The 20,315-nt window shown below is 34.6% G+C and overlaps 1 protein-coding gene across 20 annotated transcripts in view; it reads right to left on the bottom strand.

Moving 5' to 3' along the window:
• Positions 1–20,315, bottom strand: part of HFM1 (HFM1, ATP dependent DNA helicase homolog) — a 39,586-nt gene that overhangs the window by 17,275 nt on the left and 1,996 nt on the right. For 11 of the 20 annotated variants that reach the window (XR_005861961.2, XR_005861962.2, XR_005861959.2 and 8 more), the window contains exons 2-25: positions 19,975–20,072; positions 19,466–19,587; positions 18,026–18,338; positions 16,975–17,237; positions 15,975–16,022; positions 13,723–13,793; positions 12,754–12,886; positions 11,029–11,180; positions 10,549–10,677; positions 10,304–10,462; positions 9,692–9,892; positions 9,520–9,608; positions 8,566–8,609; positions 8,372–8,473; positions 6,477–6,622; positions 5,893–5,987; positions 5,009–5,142; positions 4,040–4,087; positions 2,906–2,986; positions 2,184–2,275; positions 1,368–1,474; positions 1,225–1,272; positions 920–1,017; positions 702–833 (exon numbers count right to left, since the gene is read on the bottom strand). Coding sequence is in view for 15 of the 20 variants with exons in the window: in XM_040705077.2 (XP_040561011.1) it covers positions 702–833; positions 920–1,017; positions 1,225–1,272; positions 1,368–1,474; positions 2,184–2,275; positions 2,906–2,986; positions 4,040–4,087; positions 5,009–5,142; positions 5,893–5,987; positions 6,477–6,622; positions 8,372–8,473; positions 8,566–8,609; positions 9,520–9,608; positions 9,692–9,892; positions 10,304–10,462; positions 10,549–10,677; positions 11,029–11,180; positions 12,754–12,886; positions 13,723–13,793; positions 15,975–16,022; positions 16,975–17,237; positions 18,026–18,338; positions 19,466–19,587; positions 19,975–20,045 (2,878 nt within the window). In the remaining 5 variants the exon portion in view is untranslated. The remainder of the gene's footprint in view (positions 1–701; positions 834–919; positions 1,018–1,224; positions 1,273–1,367; positions 1,475–2,183; positions 2,276–2,905; positions 2,987–4,039; positions 4,088–5,008; positions 5,143–5,892; positions 5,988–6,476; positions 6,623–8,371; positions 8,474–8,565; positions 8,610–9,519; positions 9,609–9,691; positions 9,893–10,303; positions 10,463–10,548; positions 10,678–11,028; positions 11,181–12,753; positions 12,887–13,722; positions 13,794–15,974; positions 16,023–16,974; positions 17,238–18,025; positions 18,339–19,465; positions 19,588–19,974; positions 20,073–20,315) is intronic. The other 9 variants (XM_040705090.2, XM_040705092.2, XM_040705080.2 and 6 more) reach the window with 8 other exon arrangements.

Raw genomic sequence — 20,315 nt, 5'->3', positions numbered from 1 at the left:
GTTTGCAGACCTCTGTATTATACTGTTTCATATAGAGTAGATGTGCCTTTAAATAACAAACACAGAGAACTGCGAACATGAACTGTGAATTCTGGAAGCATGAAAGTGCTATAACATCAGAGAATACAGCAGAAAGATAGACTATTATGGCAAGCATACATACATTTTTGTTCAAGAGCTTCATCATTTCTGAATTCCCTTTCAAACAATTAGAACAAATCAGTATTTCCAAACAGAAGTTTATCTAGTAATATGACATGCTGATAAGGAAGAACATCATTAGAAACTTGCAGACGTGTAAGAACCTTATGCACAACACAATTATTTCTATTTCATGATTCCTATCCATCTCAATGCCAATTAAATGGCTTTCATGTATATGAGTAGTAGGACATACACAGACAGCTTTTTAGAAAGAAAGTTATAGTCTACTGAGAGGTATGCATTTATACAAATGTGGAATATGTTCAAAATATGGAGATTAACATTAAGAAACAATACTCTGAAAGCATGAATAATATCAATAAATGGACTACTTCTATCCAAGAAGATAATGACAAACTTGTAATAACCTTGGTACTTACCTGTAGACAAACAGGTAATTGGGAGACACATTTAATTATGTAAACAGTCACTACAGAAATTATGAGTATTAAGGCTGTTTCACTCTACACCTTACATCATTTCTGACAGGTACATACCAATTTTTTCCAATTGTTTAGACACGTGAAGTGAATTTTCCCAAAGTTTGCACCTGAAACACTTAGCTAAAATCAAAGAGTTTAATAATGCAGAAAAGTTGTCTTTACTTGATGCCAGAAAGTCAGATAACCCTGTAAAAATAAAACTTACTTGTATTAATCAGAAAATATATATTTTTAGATATTATATTTATAGAAAAGATTAAATTTTACCATACATCTAGTAACTCTTACACCATTTCTAAATATTTTGCCAGTATCTTGTGTCAAAGTAAAGTCTTGAACAGGAATGCATCCTAGGTGAGCCTGAATAAGACTGGAAAAAGAAATATTTATGTCTTGGTACATAAGCTCTACTCTAAGCTGCATAATACAACACACAAATTTCTGCTGGAAAACACAAGAAAATTCAGAAGAATAAAATAAAAGATCTGGTCCATTATGAAATGACACACTGTAGCAGGGATTTCAACAGACAAAATGAAAACTTTTCATTAAAATGTAATCACAGTGCAATACTTACCAGTTTACTTTCATTTCTCTTGTTTTAATCCTCCCCTCCATTGGAAACCTATAAGTGAAAATATAGGTATTGTTCACTATTCATAGCTTTTGTTGCTAAAAGCAAACTTCCCTTTTTCAATATATATAGTTTTTTTTTTATACCTGATAGTTACTTTGTCCTTGTCTTTATTCAAGGCATTCAGTATTTTCTTCTCATTTGTTCTTAACTTGACATCTAGAAATTCTGTGCAGTTGGAGATCATTGTAACCTGTAACAGTTTAACTTTTTTCTTATCTTTTTTTCTATAAGGGTTATTCTGTGACAGAAGGGGAAGATTTTTCTTTCAGTTTTCAGATGATTATTCCACTTGAGTTTATCCAAAACCAAACACACTGCTAAGACTTTATGACATGCAAGGTCATAAATAGTTTTTGCTGTTTCTTATTTATTTCGCTTTACTTTTTTCATCCCTTAGTAACAAAAACAGCTGTAAGGGAACAGGCATTCCATTTATTAATGGCCAATCTGTTCTACCACAAGATCTGTTTGAAAACAAAATGTATTTTGGAACATAATTGTAGCAATAATAACTCACTAACTGACAGTGGAAAATGACTTAGACAATAACATTTCTTTAAAAATAAAAGCTGCTCTTCATACAGCTACTAATTGCAATAAAATACAGCTAACTAAATAACAGAATACAGTATTTTTTTACATAAGCAGAACAGCTTTGGCAACTTCATATCTTCCTAAGAAAGGATAGTGATGGGACAAAGAAGTGGAAGTCAAAAGATCTCCCAGCTAAGAAGACTCAAAATGTTCCACACGGAATTTATTTAGATGTATTCTCTAAAATTTTATCCATCATGTTAACAAAGCCCAAACCTTTTGGCAGACATAAAAAAAATTCTGAACCTTATTTTTTGTTTCTGTTTAAAATCAACTGAACATCTGTAGATTTTCATTAAAATTACCAATTCCTTTAAAGTTTCGGTTCCCTTAATTCTGAAAAACTGCTTTACTGTATCAAATGCAATATAATACCATGCCATTAATCTTCCAGTCTCTGTAAAAGAAGAACATACCTTCAAAAATTTATATGCCAAGAATTTTTTTCAGTGTATGCATTTTTAAGTCACAAAAATGAATTAATTTTCTTATTAGAAAGCTCTATGGCATTTAACACCACTGACTCAATATGCTGTCTGATGGATATTACTGACCCCATCAGAGGCAGAATAATATGCACCATTTAGTTTTCTTCAGTGAAGATTAATTCAGGCTAATATATCAGACTGTGAACTGCAGCTGCTGAGAAGCCAACCGCTCCTACAGGAGGACTGTATAGAAGAACTGGTACTTAGAAAGCCTCTCCTTCATTGGATTTTGTTATATCCCATTAGCCTTTGATAATGTTCTATAATTTTCTCCTATCTGCAACAAAATGTTCAGCGACGTTAAAAGAGAAGTTGTGTTCAGGGATTCAGAGAATGATCTTCCATGATTTGCCGGAAAAACAAATCACATAATTCTAGGCAGAAAATCCTTTAGATTCTACTCTCTATAACATCTGAGTACTCGTATTAAAGGTTCACTGTATAGCTGTGAACTATAACTATAATAGCTGTGAACTTCCATAGTTCATTATCCCAACATCTCTTCTGAAATTTATTTTTTTTTTTTAGAAAAGTGTTACCTGTTGGCTTGAAATTATTTTCTTTATCCATCCTGATCAAATTGAAAGACGATAAATCATTCAAGTTCTTCAAACAGAGTTCTGTCCACAATTTGAAAATATACGTATTTTTAGCACATACAGAAAAAAACTTACCTTATGTACAAGCCAAGAACAACATCATCCAATCACAATGAACATATATCAAAGTAATTCCACCGAATTCAAATAAAGTTCTTTCTCAAATTGAAGACAAACTTTCGCCTGAGGAAAGCTCACTCAAAGATATTTGACACAGCATAACTCAACTCTTCTTCAGTAAAGAAAATGTAGCTAAGTAGAAGACTGGATATGTGTCACACAAGCTACCATTTTCAGTACCAAATGACAAGCCTGAGAATTCACGACATGTACACAAACGATTTCCCCTTAAGTTTGAACACTTAAATGGTTGAAATTTCAAATATCCACAGGTATTTACAAGTCCTTTATGAAAAAATTCCATACTGTATCAAGTGAATTTGTATTTACTTCAGTATTCACTTGTATTGGATATCTGCAGGAGGCTGATCAAAGCATTTTGTTTGCTTTTCTCTCTTTCAAAGCCAAGGAAACATTAACACAGTATTCAAAATAAAAATTAAGTTGCGAAAGCATTCAAAGTGATAGTTCTCAGAGCAACCAGAAGTATTTCACTTTTCACATGCAGTGTACGAGAACGTAAGTAAGTATGAAAATTGTTACAACACATTTCATGTATGCAGGGAGAAGAAGCTACAGATGCTGGAATAGGGATAGATAATTTGTTGAAAGGTCTTTTTCAAAGTATATAAGCATAAATTAATAAAGGGAAATAAGAAATATAAATTAAAGGAAAATTGGAAAGAATGACAAGCAATCAAAATTAGAGAGCTCAACATGTAGTCTTATTTCTGAGAACGTATACAGAAAGATGAGGTACTTTTCTACCGATCAAAACATACTGATCGTATTCCAAAGTGTTAATAATTAAATAATATAACAGCACAACATAGTAAAGTGTATTTGTTCTCTGTTTGGATCTATTGAAATAATTAAGTTACATAACATGCATAAACATGGAAGAACCTGGCCTAAAACGTAACATTTTACTGAGAAAGCTAATAAGCTACTTACCTTGTAATTTCGCTTCAATTCCAATTTTATCCAATCCAGATGAAAAACCTTCAAGAAACAACAACAAATTTAAAAACAAATCGAATACAATGATATACTTCCTCCTTAGTATCACAACCAATCAAAAACAGTTTCCTAACTTTTAGGAGCCAGATGGCCAAAATGAAGAATTGCAAAATGTTTTTATTATTTCAGGAACAAATAAAGAGTCTCAAATAGTATCCAAGTTTCAATAAATGCTTGTTAGAACAGATACGAAAGGATTAATGCTCTACATGCTCCCCTATGATACACGTCAGAGTCCTAACAGTTTTAGAAACATCTGTAAACATTAGCAGAGTGCCAAATTCAAATACAGAATCTTCCTACTGAAGAATACAGGAAGCTCCCTAAACTGCGATGCTTGTTCAAGTAGTGCATATAATATGGTCTATTCCATTAAATTCTTATTTAAAAAAAAAAAATTGTTTTCAGCAAGTGAATAACCACTTCATAATCGGATGTAGTACAAGCGTCACTAACAAGGATACGGTCATGGTTGGCAATTAAGATGCTGCTCTGGAGGAGACAAATTGAAGAAACCAGCATATTAAATTTTATTTTAGCAAAACTCTGAAATGCTAGACAAAGTCTTTTTCATAGCAATAGACTACCTATTCAGTGCTGAAAAGTACATTATGACTAGATAGTGTATGTATGCATGGTTGAGTGTATTAGGATGAAAAAGATTGATCACTATGAAGCTTTAAATGGCTTCTTGGTAGTTTCTAATGTTATATCACACTGAAATTTCTACTATTTATATTAATGCAAATAAAACTACTTTTCCAAGAAGTGTTATGGGACACATTACACAACTTGTCTTCAACCCCTCATGAAACAATGGTCCATAAGAAAACAAAAGGAACAAATAATACTGATTTAACACACACCAGTGTCAAAATTTAGAACAACTGCAAACAAACAAACCATAATGAGTTGGATTTTTTAAAGCTCTAATGTACAAGAACGTTGATCGTATCCATTCCAAAGCTACAGTGACATCTGTGACAGTATGTAACGCTATTTCTGCATTTAAATGCTCCACAAGATGTCTGTGCAAGCTGTCAAAGCCAAAGAAACAAAAAAACCTCTGTAAGTATATTTATCAATTAGTAATAAAAAAAAAGATGAACTTTTTTTTTTTTTTTTTGCTTACTGTCAGCTATTCATTTTAATCAGTGGAATTAATAGGAAATAGTTTAAAAAAGTAAACAATCAATAATGTAATTGACTGTGGCTTAACATCCAGTGAGCAAAAATAATAATCTTGGGAACTATGCACTTTCATAATTATTTAGGAAAAAAAGCTACATACATTTCAAAGTCATAGCACAGCATTGATATTTTGAACATATTTGAAAAATTAAACCTTAAAAAAAGCCAAACACCTGTGACTAAAATTTTGTGCTTTAGAGTTAGGGTTAGCATCTTAACTTTGGTATATATGTGTCTCTCCTGATATTCCATTCATGTCGATTGGACTCTGTACTCTGCTATTTTCTAAGCTCTGTTGTCTAAAAATTCAGACACATGATCTGGCTTCAACTCTTGCTGTTCATCTTTGTAATATATATTATTTCAGTTTCTTAAGTTTTCCAGCAGGAATCTAGGGCTAACTTTTTTAAGATGACGTAAAATATGTTTTTATCTAATAAAACAGAGGCTGTTACCACTGACTGGCTTGGATTGCTTTTCTTTCATTTGGGTCCTTAAATTTCTTCTAAGCAGAGGAAAAATTTCAGAGAAAATACGTTCTTTAGAAAATATGAAGTGTTGCTGCCACCTATTTAATCTTATGAAAAATTAATTACCTGCTCTCTATTATATCTGCACCATTTAACATCTGTATATACTTCTCCCTTGTACTCAAACGAGTCATAATTACTGCTGTAGCTGTTGTGTCAAACTGCAAAAACAAATACATAAATAAACAAACAAACACAACAACAACCCTGCCCTCCTTTTGTGGGAGCAAAATGAATTGGGATATTGTGAAGGCAGTGCTTCCAAACTGCTTCTCTCTAAGTCTTCTTCCAACTTAATGTTTTCTCATTTTGAAGTCATAAGAAGTACATTGAGCTGTATGCCATTAAATGTTTTAGATATTTTTATCATGCAATCTGTAAATTGTGTGCCAGCTTCCTACTTGTTCTCCAATTCTTATTCCACACACAATCCAAATACAATCTTTGGATCTTTTACTACAGCAAGGTGGAACAATATTTTTTAACAGATAATAAAAAAATCAAGCATTTCTTTCTCATGAACCATTAATAACAACACTTTAAAAAAACAAATGCTGCAATGAAAGTTTTGGAATTGTTGTTTCTTTGCCACATATAGTTTCTACTTATCTGCCTTTAGGCAGAATTGCTGTAACACAGCATTAACTTACCTGAGGCCTTCCTGCTCTCCCAATCATTTGCAGAATATCAGTTTCACTGTACTCTTCAAACACTCCTCCAACATAGTGCATTGTGGATTTTATAACCACCAGATGTGCAGGCAGATTGACTCCCATAGCTAAGGTGCTAGTAGTAACTAGACCAGATCAAATTATATTGACATCAGGATGGACACCACTGAAACGTTACACAGACATTAAACAAATAAGCGCCTAATTTTCATCATGAAGAGCTCTTATTTTCTAGTGAAGTCAGTGAAAATCAGGACCACTGTGCACTAGGATACTGACACATATTTGCATAAGAATTCTGTGTACCTGATTATCAAATATTATCAAGAATTCTTCACAAGAATACATCTGTTTAAAAGTAAATGTTCAAATATTAATTAACAGAATATATATTCTGGATTATCTGCAAATGTTAAGGAATGTTTTCAAATAATCCAGAAGGCAATCTATCTTCAGTAAAACACAAATATTGAGGAAACCTATAGTTCTTCACAATCAGTATCTTTAAGAATTTTGTTTCAAGTCTATCATCAGTATTATTTATATTCATGGTAGCAAAAAAATGTAATCACCAGTATTATAATAATACTCTACCAATACACACACTTTCATGGAAGACAGCAGTTGTCTACATGCAGATTATCTCCTTCATAAATTTATTTTCTCTAATGCATAATAAGATTGCAGAAATTCAACATGGAATGTCGGCTATGCAGGACAACTGACAGTTACTCTACCACTAGGAAATCAAAGTATTATTTTTTAAATGAACTAATGGCATGAGAATAATATTGGCTTTCATACTACGTACGTATACTGAACGTTTGCTGAAACAAAATGAACCATGTAAAAAGTGACAAAGAAAGTAACCAATGCAATTGCATCTGCAGTCCATGTATACGTACACCCGCACACCCACAGTATGAGTAAATCTATACTCCTCTATTTCAAGACCAGAGACTTCCACCCCTTCACAGTAGTTACAGAAGAGTGCCAAAACCCTATTCCCACTCATGCTCTCAGACATATTAAGCAACTTTGCATTCTTTTAATGGTAGTCCATATGTGCATTCACACAATGGTCAAGCTGTGGCACAGGGTCTCTAGTTTTTATTGCAAAGAACAATTTTTGAACTACTGTCTCCTGAGATTTCCGGAATAGCACAGCAGTTAGCAAAGCCATACACAAAATTCCAGGGAGCCAGAGTAGAGCAGATTGCAGGGATGCAGAAATACTGCTTAATAGGATAGGAACTGCAACTTCTGTAAGTTTTGCCAGATCATAGCAAGGGTTCTATCTTAACATTTCATAGTGAATCAAGACCATTGTACAGAATTGAAAAATCCACAAAGCTTTCACTGTTGCACATAAGCAACACAGTCAATTTTCATAGGGTCTGAACTCCTGGATATGAAAAGAAGAGGCATGAACAAGACTATAATGTCTCAAACAGATGCCTTTTCATTTTACATCACAGCAGATGGAATATTTCATAGCAACCTCCCTGTTCAGGGAACCCATGGCTGCAAAACAAGAAAACACATGAAAGCTAGAAAGGACACATTAGCAGAGAACTGTCTCAGCAGGATTGCTCAACTGAACAAGGAGGAAAGAAATATGAGCCAGCCCTGTACCAACATATCAAGGAGGATGACCTCTGTGTATGCAGAAAAGTCCTTTGGATTTTAGTAATAATGGATATATATACTCAAAGAGCCAAAGTATATATGAAATACAAAGGCATTTTGACCTGCATTCTACTAAGGAATTCCTAAGGTTAAACAGAAACACTAGAATCATAAAATGTTACCAAGCTCCCATCTTTTCAGGATATATTAAGAACATTTTGACTTTCAAATTTAAATTTACTTACAAAGTACGGGTAAATCTCCTGCAGTAAAAGCTCCTTCAATTATTTTTCTGTCAGAAACCTCCATACCCGCATGATGATACGCCAGACCATACATTAAAAGATCTGATAAATGAAATAATTACATCCATTACCTGATTAAGTTTAGTCAAGCAAATTTTCATTCATAGGGTAGAGAAGTAGTAGGTTATACTTACCTCTAAGCTTGGAATCTTTCAATGAATTTGCAGACTTCTGTAACCTGCACAACAAAGAATAATAAATCTGTTTTGTGATTTTTTAATGTCAGCATGCAAAGACAGAGCTTCACATAAAACTAGATATACAATTACACCTTTAAAGATTATAAGAAGCATTCCTTGGCAAGTGCATTTTTTAAATATAGTTTCTCATAGTACTACTGTATTTGCATTCTTTAAATATGTTCTTAACTTATGACTACATTTTAGACTATCGAAAAGATATTGTCTTAAAATAACTTCTTAACCATACATTCTTTGCATACTCTCAACCTCCACCTTTCCCAAAGCAAACAAATTGACTCCCTGGAACAGCTGCTGCACCCTTTCCAGCCCAGTTATCTTTCCAAGTCACAACACGTGATATAGTTCTCTGACTCAGACACAGAAAGTGAAATCAAATATAGATAGTGTTGGCAGAAATGTGAGAAACAAGGAAAGCAACAGAGATGTATTGTGTACGTAACATGGAGAGGGCAACAGTTGGATTCAAAAGATCAGGAAGCAGATTCTGCAGTTGTGAAGTTGATTAATATGCATTTATCAAAGGTATCTGATAATGCATAGACTTCTCATGAGCTTAACTTAACGCACTAGTAAGATCACATCCAATTTAACTACTTGTATACTTAATCTTCATTTACAAGGTCTTACAGGTCCATGGCGATTAACATTTTTATGTTGCAAAAACAAGTTTTTAGAAACAATTTAATCTTTGTGAAAAGTACCCTAAAAAATTGAGAAACAAAGAAAATATCCCCAAATGAGTGCCAGTTCAGCAACAGAAATGTCAGTTGCCATGATTCTGTTGCAGACACTCCTCTGCTAGATGTATTAGGTCAACATCTATGCAAATGTTGTAAGTTTACTAGAACACACAAACATAGATCAAAAACTTAAATATAAAAATACCTTTGTTTCTGCTCTACACTCAGTAGAAATTTGGCATCTTTTGAAAGAACAGAAGCAGCTTGCTGCACTCCTTTTCTTGTGGCACAGAACTGTAAGTAAGAAAAATTGTATTTTTTAAATCAACACTTGTGAGTAAGAAACAATTTTAAATGAAACTAAAAAAAACTCGTACCACCAGTACTGGTTTTTGATCAGAGTATGCTTGTATAACACTAGCTATTTTGTAGTTCAGAGTTAAGTCAAATTTGAATTCTGTCTGACTGTCACTGCAAGGAAAACCAAGAACAATTTTGCGTAGCTTCACTGGTCGTTGATCCTCATCTACTTTCAGACAAACAGCAGGCATCTTCCCATCTGAAAGCCATTCTGCAATCTTTAAAAAAGAAGAAAACGAATTTAAATTATCTGTTTTTAATCATGCCCTACTCTCCCAGCATTACACAATAATTAATTTTCTCTTTATCACACAAACTACTACTACACTGCACGGCGCTCTCATCATTAAAATCATAGATGAAGTTCTAGTAGACCAATATAATTTGGACTGTAATCTCAAGCCTGTTTAGATTTGTATTAAAGATAAAAAAATCTCAGATATCTAAAACAAAAGCATAGCCACTTTTGGCTGATAGTTCTCTGTGGCTGAACATCATTTCTTATGATAACATCAACCAAGTAGCTGCCATCAGCTGACGTCTTCATAATGACAACTCTGTTATTCATCCATCTTTATTTAGAACTCTATTTTAGATTAATTAAAATGCAGTTAAAATGCAACTCTTACATCTTCAGCGTTTGGAATTGTTGCTGAAACAGCTACAAATCTCAAAGGAGGAACATCATGATTCTCTGAAAGACGCCAAAGAGAAGACTGAACGGTCTTCATTCGACTGACTACAACTTCCAATGTTGCGCCACGGCTTTCATCCTTTATAACATGCACCTAGTAGGAATTTTAAAAACATTTGCAAAATATTTCTCCAGTTATACTCTAGACATGCGTTAAGTGTTTTATTTTTTAAGAGTTACCCTTTCATCGTCAAGAAGAAAAAAAGCATATAAAATCATTAATTTTCTTGCCTCATCTATGAGAAACAGTCGCACAAGCTGAACTATAGAGTTGTCTTTCCACCTTCTAGTCATGCTATCCCATTTTTCCTAGGAGATAAAAAGCCAAGAAGAAAAAGATGTTTAAAAGACCAACATATGCCTGAAATAGAGTACATGTAGGCATACATTAAATAAAGTCTGATAAGTAAAGCCAAGCTAACTTCAAGCTAAGCTATCATGTAGGTTTCATCTGACACACTATTATATTATTTGCTGTTTATATGAAGCAAAAGCATGCAACAGCAGTTTACAGACAACTATAAAGATCATAAAACTGTTCTGAAAACTGCTACTCATTATTAAAAAACAAAATTAAAAGCAGACCTGGCAGCATACAATTGGTAGACCACTAATATCTGCTTATTCTATGTTTCTGTAAGAATTAGGACTGAAACCTACAGGTGTAGTGATAATAATATGAGCATGATGTATTTCAAATAAATCATCCACCACTGTATCTCCTGTCAGTTCCTTGCAGCTGAGTCCTATGGGTCCAAATTTTTCTTTCCAATCATCAAAACGTTGACTGCATAGAGCTTTTATTGGAGCCACTAAAAATAACAAGAAATGATCAGTTACATCATGAACGCCAAACCTTCAACAATATTGATACAAATTCTAAGTGCAGATGTCTTCACAAATTCTCCAGTTTTCAGTTTTGTTCTCAAATCCATAACATTAACAACTGATCATCATACTCTTTGTGCTCAGATCAATTTTGAACTTTAGGTCACAGTTCTTCCCTCTCAGCAATTGGAAGCAGAATCGTTTAATTAAGGTTATTTATGCCCTCTCTTAATCCTGATTTTTCCTCAATCCCACATGGAAAGAATCACTCAGTTATCAAAGGTTTTTTTCATGGACAGAAGAAACCACGGGAAATATTTTTTCCAATGAGAGATCATAGAAGTACCAGCCTTATTCCTATTTAGAATGATGTGAGCACTTTATATTCAGAGAGAAAGGGGAGTTGTATAGGAGAAACCATTCACAAACAACAGAATACTACAGGAAACCAAAGTCTATCTAAACCACGTGTATATTAAAGTGTAGACAGCGTCATACCAGCTAACATGGCTCTCTAAAATTCTGCCACCAATCCTTAAAGTTGTTTCCCAGTAGCTTATAAATATACTAATTTACACAACTACCATGAGCTAATTCACATGCACTGGGCCACTGACAAACTAAGTACTGCAGAGTTCTGTACATACTTCATTAACATTCCTGTTTCAATATTCACAAAACTGATGTCTCGTTCTTCATCATTAAACCTGGAAAGCTCAGATCTGATTCCATCAGCAGTTCCTTACTGAAAATTCCAACCAGATGGTCTGTATCAGTTCTATCAAAGCAATCAAAATCCTTACAGTACAGTGTAGTTCCCTGCCTTGATCTGCTCACAGAGGAACTACAACATGTGCCTTTTTATAAAAAGAGCAGTTTACAATACACAGTAAACTGTATCAACACCAGCATTTTAAGAATTTGAACTCTGGAATTAAAAATAATTACAAATAGGGCAGAAACTTTTGAAAATATAAAAGATTAACCATTAATACCAAGGCTGACAAATATATCCCTGCATGAACACTGGGATAAAATGACCAATTCCATCAGCTTTACATGATACACAGAGTTCACCAGAAAGGAGAAAAGTCTCCAAATGTGACTATCTTCAAGCATTCTTTAATTTCTACATAGATCAGTTAAAACTCATGAGGGCCACGGCTTTTGCCTTTGAGCAACAGAAAGAATAGACAGAAAACAACAGTGAGTATGAAACCTTTCCAGATAAGCAAATCTAGAAAAATGTATTCTCTTAGAGCAACAGACAGGCACACAAAAGGTACTGCTTAAATTCTGGCTCTGCCACTAAGAATTTGGTTTAGTTTCATTTGCTTCATTCTCTCCTTTTCACGTACATCTTGTCTTATTAGAGGACAAATTATTTACAAGAGTTTTATTCTTATCTGTATTAAGCTATGGCAGTCACTATATTTATACAGTACTGTTATTTATATAATTTCAGTATTATTAAAGCACTCAATCTATACCTCCTCACTCGTAGAATCAAATTTTCTACTGCTGTCATCAAAATGCTTAAAGCTACGTAATACTTACTATAAACAACTTTAATATTTAGCCAAGGCATTGGGACTTCCATAAGTAATCTGGTAATAGCTAGTTCGAACATTACAGTTTTTCCAGAGCCAGTTGGAGCACAAATCACAAAATTTCTATCTGTATAAAGAAGCTGGGAAAGAATGGCATAGTAGTAAATATAACACAGCTATTGTACCGATTCACACATTCCAAAAGAATTGTCTAGGTGAAAAGGACACACACACACGCAAATATTACATTGACATACATAGTTCCATAGTGAATTTTGTATGAGGTGCAAAGCTTAAATTAGAGCAAAATAAAGAACATATTTGTTATACATCTGCCATGCAAACAAAAAAATAATATTGCTTCTCTAAGGTTATTAGGCAAGTCTACCATTCTGTGACAAGCACAAAAATGCCAGTAGCTTAAAAAACGTGCTTAGAAGTTGTGATGAATGACACTGGTATTTCCCATAGAGTTGGATAAAATTTTTAAATGCTTTTAGAGACCGGTAAGACCGATTTCCTCTCTCCGCAATACCTCCCAATCTCAAGTTGTTTGTTTGCTTTTAAAAAAGCATATCTGATAAGAATAAAGGATGGGTAAAAAGCACTTCTCCAAATGGACATCCTTCACTAAAGTTCTCCTCAATACTCCTTTAAAAACCATTTAAGAACATTAGCAATCTGTGTAGGAACACACGTAATTTCTCACAAAAGCATTTAAAATTGAGGAAAATGATAAAAAGTTCTATTCTCTTCTCCCAGCTGAGCAGAATCCTGCCCAACTACTTCAGGAAGAGATTCTAGATATTTTGTAGCTTTCTATTTCCTTTTCAGTTTTGAATATTAAAATTTCATTTACATTTATGCAATATATTTACCTACGAAGTACTACCTGCAGCTGCAGCTTATTACAAGCATGCAGCTTTGTACTGTAATTGTAACAAGAGCCTGAATGCAGCTAATGTTTCATACTTACATCATCCAAAGCTTTAGATTGTGCATAGTTAAAGTATGGAAACTCCTTAAAAATACATCTAAATTGGGTCGCTTGAGAGCATTAAGGAATTGATAACAACAGAGTAAAAAGTTTAACATTTCTTTTAAAATTGTGAAATGAAGGCTTTTCTTGCAATTTAAATGCAAATTTAAAACACATTACAATTATCAGAAAGTAACTCATTAAATGATTTAGTTGTTTAGATTCTTGTTATACCAAATATTTCACTTCACAAAGAAAATAAACCCAGCAGCTATATGAGAAATTTCAGGATTATACCATAAATGAAGAACTTCCTCCATGGAAGCTTCATGGAATTCCATGCAATTGTGCCATGTGAAAGTGTTTGAAAGAGCAAGCAGAGCACTGCTGTTAAAATATCTGCAGTGTCAAATGCCACATTACATTTGTTATATGGCAGAAATTAATGAGCACAGTATTGTATGCCCAGTTATGAAAGTAGTACAGAAATCCACCTATGATTTCTTAATGCTGACGGTGGTTTTAAAGGTATTTTCATTGACTAATACGCATTTTCCAGACAAAAATGTTCCTATCTATAATACAAGTGAGAGGAAAGAAAGCTTTGTTTCATTATAGATTCAAATAAGCAAGTTGATCCTTGCCTGGACTTGCACTGAAGTCACGCAAGCAGTCTAACCACAACCATCTGATCAGGCTGCAGGTGGATGCAAACACAGCTGGATGTAACACCAACAGCAACACTAACAATGAACAGCTGAGGCCTTAAATGAATGTTACCTTCATTTTAAAAGACTCAATAAAAAGGTAAAGAAAAAGGAAGGATTAAAATAAGAAAATAATTAAATTAAAAAGATATACAAAAATTTATTTTAAAGACTTCTCTAAAATTACTCCCCTAAATAAATGATCCATTTTCAAAAGGAGAAAATTGACTATCTGTAACAGGAAGCATCAGAACTACTGAATAGTTACTTGTTTGGGATACTACGTCAATTCTTAAACTGTTCACTGAATGTAGTGGACTTAACGTGTTAATGATACTTAGCCTATCATTTGACGTCTCACCAGCAACAAAATATTTAAGAGTGAAAAATGCAAAAAACAGTTTGTCATACCAATGGATGGTTACTTACGCTACGGATTCAAAGCAGGAAAAAGAAAAAGAAGAAGAATTAGCATAAAGCCTGCTTAAAATTAATGAATGGAAATATACCATATGTGTACAAGACCACATACTGATCTGTAAGAAGTATGTTGGTCGCTCTGAAAGTAATGCCTCCTATTTATTTCCACAGATAAAAAGAGCGCGATAATACCCACAATTGAGCAAAAAGTACAAAACACTGTTTTTCAACAAAGACACCGCCGTTAGCTGTGCATTTTCGCCACCCAAGAACAAGAGCCTGCATGCCATGCTTGTAAAAATCTGCACCGCTGGAGGTGACTGTTGTTGCCACAGCTGAAACGCAGCACCCACCACCTCACTGTGCTCACATCCACTGTGCGGTCCCCATAAACATTCAGCAAGCAGCAGTGAATTTCAAAAGGTGCAAAATTTTTCCACATGGAAACATCCAACAATGCACCTTTGCTTCATACACACTTCCACAAGGAATGCCATTCTGTCACACTGCTCCTGTGCTGCTATCTGTCATGTGGCAACAAACTGAAACAGAATATTGGTGGGAAGGTTCAACTTCTACTGCGACACCACCAACATCCACCTCTAACATTGTGGGCCAACATCATAAAATAGGAGGCTTTGCTTTCAGAGCAGCCCTCATACGTAAAGCCTGTTTTCTCTTGAGAATATGGGACAAAAATTAGGATTCATTTTTCCTAATGAGTCTAAATACTAATTGACTTTTTTCTTTTAAGTATAAAAGAGTATGTACGTTTATGTGTGTCAGCATATATAATGTAGCCTTAAATATATATTCTGCAAACTAAAAATTTTACATTTTTTATTTTAAAAATAAGTTGTTTTAAGGATAAAATTCGAACGTTTGAAATAAGAATAAATGTGCTTAGCAATGAATATGTTTATTATAAGTTGTCCTGTTTTCACCCTAGCTTAGGAAATCCCAGGTATAAACACCCATCCATCATTTGATTCCCCTGGCCCTATGTTGCAGTTCAAAACTATTACAGAGTAATGCACGAGTTCCTATGGCTGCAAATTAAACACAGAAATTTTGTAAATGCATTGTAGATAAGTAGACCAGATACAACAAATTAAAGGATACGTATTTCTGTAACAGCCCTCAAAATTTCTAAGTTTCTTCCTGTAGTTCCTAAATAAAAGTAGATACGTTCATAAAAACAGATTTCATTATTTTCAACCAATATCCATGAAATCCTGATTCTAATCTAGGCATTCTGTGAGGTGCTGCAAGGCTGTACGGAACAAGGAACAGGTGATACAGAAGGAGCTGACAGGACAAGGAGGACAGAAGTTTACATTCTGAAAGGATCATTTTGGTAGCCATATGCTGAACTCTGGTTTCAGGACGTCTTGCTTGTATCAGAGAGCTAAATCTGGATGCAGTACCCACACATCTGAGAAGTGAGTTAAAAGTTATGCAAAAGTGCTGAGAAGAAGGGGATAATCACTTTATCCAGCTTCCTGACTTGTTTTTCTAGTCAGCCCATTCCACGGGAACTCCAGGGAATCCTCATTCCTCAGGGCAGGACTTGGCATTTGACCCTACTGAATTTTACCAGGTCCCTGCCGGTCCCTCCTCCATGGATGGGTCTCTCTGAAGAGCAGCCCGGCTCTCAGGTGCGCTCACTGGTGTCCACCCCCAGTTGGGCGACATCTGCAAATTCCTCAAGTGCACCACGCCACTTCCCCAGGTCACTGACAGAAGTGTTGAGCAGCCCAAGTGCCAGAACAAAGGCCTGCTTCTCCACTTGAGGCAAGCATGTGGGTAAAGCACAACACACTAACCAGACTCTCTGAGCCAACCATTTTGCGACACTTTTGTAATGGATCCACTCATTGCGACCTTACTATCCTGACTCAGATACAAAACCACTGCAGAAAACTGTTCCTCAGCTCCTTGAAGATCCCACAAAAACCCTTGCTGAAGTAAATAACCTTGCAGTACTCTCCTCTCATCCTCTCATACTAGACTAGAGTCTAGTAACTCTAGCACAGCAGGCAATCAGACAGGAATCATGCTCCCCATTCCTGGGCAGCCTCCAAATCTCTCTTTCTACTTTCAATAGAGCAATAATAATTACCTGTCATCTCCAGAATCTTTGAAGGACCGGACAATGATTTTATTTTAATTCCAATTTTAGATGCCATGTCCCCATCATTTACCCTATGTAGGGTAAAATCTGAGTCTTTAGTTACTGGAGGCTGATGATTTTCTCTCCATGTATCTTTTTTCACTTCTGTCACGTTTTCACTTGTATTAAAGTGAGTATCAACTTCTTTCATATCCATTGAACTATCTTTAAATTCTGTATTTTTATACATACAACCGGGCATTTTAAATAAGCTGCAAAAGATGCAGGATTTTTATTACTCTGTTGTATGTTAAATAGTTTCTCCAATATTAGAAAAATAAGCGTATTTATATTAGAAACACAACTAAAATGTTACAATAATAAGAAAAGTTTGTATCTAGGTTTATTTGGTCTGACATTCCTCTACGTGAAGACTACTCCTTTCAAGGTACATTTTAACTTTAATTTCATTCCATAAAGAACCCCACCCTCCCCCCCCCCCCCCCAAAAAAAGTGTACTCCTTGTCCAGATGCGTTCTGAATCTTAATAGTACATTACTGCCAATCTCTGTATAATTAAAAAAAAAAAGAGAAAAAGAGAGATAGAGATACAAGGTTTGAGGACTGAGAAGAGCTGGGCACAGGAGAGGTGCTTATCTGTAAAACCTCATCTCCTAGGCAGCACTGAAATCATGCTGTGAACTGCTAAGGATATTCTTCGTTGGCTGAAAAGCAAATGATCTATCTTCTTGCTTTTCACAATAGATAATGAACTCAAAATGGTATTTTCAATAATCTGTCCTATCTAAAAAGTTATTAAAATTAAAAAAAAAAAACAACAACATACTTACCTTCCTCATAAAAGAGCCTGAACTCAGGACACATTTAATTACAGTACTAAAATTCTGCCAAAAGGAAACTTCTTTTTTCTTTACATTGAAAGGATTTAATGTCTGAAGCTTTACTGAAGTACACAGAAGATCAAAAACCTCTGCATTTGAGAAACAGACCTCAAACAATCATACAATTGATGAATTATCAGAACTGACTACAAACATACCTTTTTCGAAACGGTGAATGAACACTCTCATCATCACCATTTTCTGGAAAATTAATTAATATTTTAGTCTGTGAGAAATTTGAATCGGGTTGCTGAAAAATCTCTGTTCCTATTTTATATTTAGCTTTATCGGGAGAGAGAAACGTTGAAGCCATTTTCAGACTTCCATGCTTTTTTGTTCTTTCTCCTACACATAATCGGAGCATTTCTTTTTCAGAAGCTATGCCAAAATGAGTAGGTGCTGGTGATTTGTCATTTACTTCCTCAGTGATACTCTTACATTGTTGTATAAACTTTTGGTGCTTTATCCCTCCTAGAATAGGAATATGAGTGAATATTATTGTGTATTTATACTCATTTTCTTAAACATCTTCCACATAAAATCAGTAAACTTCACATGTATTACATGAACTTATCCTCCTATTTTATTGCAAGAACTCTCCAAATTTTATGGCTCATTCTGACAAATACATCTCCTGACAATTAAGAAGTTATAAAAATAGGGCCAGTTTCCTTGTTTGTTATTTAAGGTAATGGAACAAAGCTACTCCTGAGCACTACAAAGTAGATGAAAATTACTTCCAGACACATCCTTCACTTCAATCCCAGAAATTTGTGAAAAAGAAAACTGTTATTTTGCCTCAGCATGTAGACAATCTGTTTTAAAAACTGATATGACTAGATTCGAAGTACCTGCTAAGAACAGCTGTGAGATAAGACCTGAGATCTCAACAGACAGAACTCCTAATGAAGTCAGTCTGGTTTCAGAGTCACCTTAGTTACGTACAATTTCTACACTTAGCTTTTGGTGGGATCAGTGTCCTGATCTGAGTGACTGTACAAGCATTCTCATTCTCTATAGTCAGCAAAAGAGGCAATAGCAGAAATGAGCAATTGGATGCAAAAAGATTAAAGAATAGCTGTATTACACAGCCTTCACTTTGACCTGCTAATCCTTTAACAACAATGACCAGGTTCTAATTTAGTTATTTATATGTTTAGACTTCTGAGCATGAATGTGGGAAAATAAAAGAGGGGAGAGAGAGAGAGAGAGGACAGGAAGAGAAGAGAAAAAGGAAAAAGAAAAGGGAGAAGAAAGAATTTAGGTTCATATAAACTCTGCACCTTGGGTGAGAGAAGGTCATCAGGTTCACACGCTGCATTATTCTTGCAGCTGCTTCCCACTATTCCATGAAGCACCATAATACAAAGTGAAATAGCTTACTCCTTACATCGTCCTCTTCTGCACAGTGAACTTGCAGGCTGTACATGCCCTGAGAGAACTGCTACTAGGCCAAACCTTTCCTATGACTAGGGCCATTCCTCTGAACTAAAATATGTCTGTATTTGCATATGTAGAATACTCCATAATTCACAGCATTAAAAGAAAGAAGAGGAATTATATGTCAAGTCATTTAAAAAGAATGCCAAATATTTTACCCATGCAACTGCTGGCTGTGTTTTTTTCCAGTTCCCTCTGTAGCTCCTCTGCAGGTGGAATTTCATCAATTGCTGGAGCAGGTGCAATCCACCAAATGTTTGACTTGTTATTTTCTAGATCTCTATCATAAAAATGCAAGGTAAAAGCATTCTTAAAGAGCCTCCTGCAACACCTAGGTTAAAACTACTAGTCATAACATACTGTTTCACATGCTAAAAACCTTTTTAATTCAGGTGATTTTTAATCACAGTAAATTTAAGAGGCAAAAATTCAGCTGAATTCTTCCTATACCCATGAGATACACCTGCATTATCCACATCTTGTTAGCTATACTGAAAAAAAAAAAATAAAAAATTGAAAGTACGAGTTGGTGGAACCATGAAATTTCTAGCCCCAGATTTCTATTAAGTGGAAAAGGAAGTTACATTTAAAAAAATCTGCTGTTAAATGATTCAGAGTCTGGAAATATTTGGGAAACAATTATATGTATTTAACGGTAAATATTTACCTTTTCTTTGTATCTGGTCTTTCATAAAATAAGTTTTCCAATGAAAAAACCTCATCTGCAGAGCTGAACATTTTTAGATTGAATGTTAATCTCTAAATCTGTAAAAGGCAGCACAAGTACCTGAAATTAGGTTTCTAGAACTGGACCTGTACAAGGAACATGCATTTCATCAGTGATACATGTGCCAATACTTCATCTCTAGATTTACTTTCGCTTTTAAAGAGCTTGTCTGAACCCTTAATGCGGTTTCATAAAGAGAATCTCCCTCACGATATAATACAGATCCTATTAACTATGACCAAAACATCCTTTAGGACAGTACTGCCAATTTTACAAAATAA

This window comes from Gallus gallus, chromosome 8 (assembly GCF_016699485.2).
Source record: "Gallus gallus isolate bGalGal1 chromosome 8, bGalGal1.mat.broiler.GRCg7b, whole genome shotgun sequence".
Lineage (NCBI taxonomy): Eukaryota > Metazoa > Chordata > Aves > Galliformes > Phasianidae > Gallus > Gallus gallus.
Note: the sequence above shows the minus strand (reverse complement) of the source record. Positions and strands in the feature narration are given on the sequence as shown.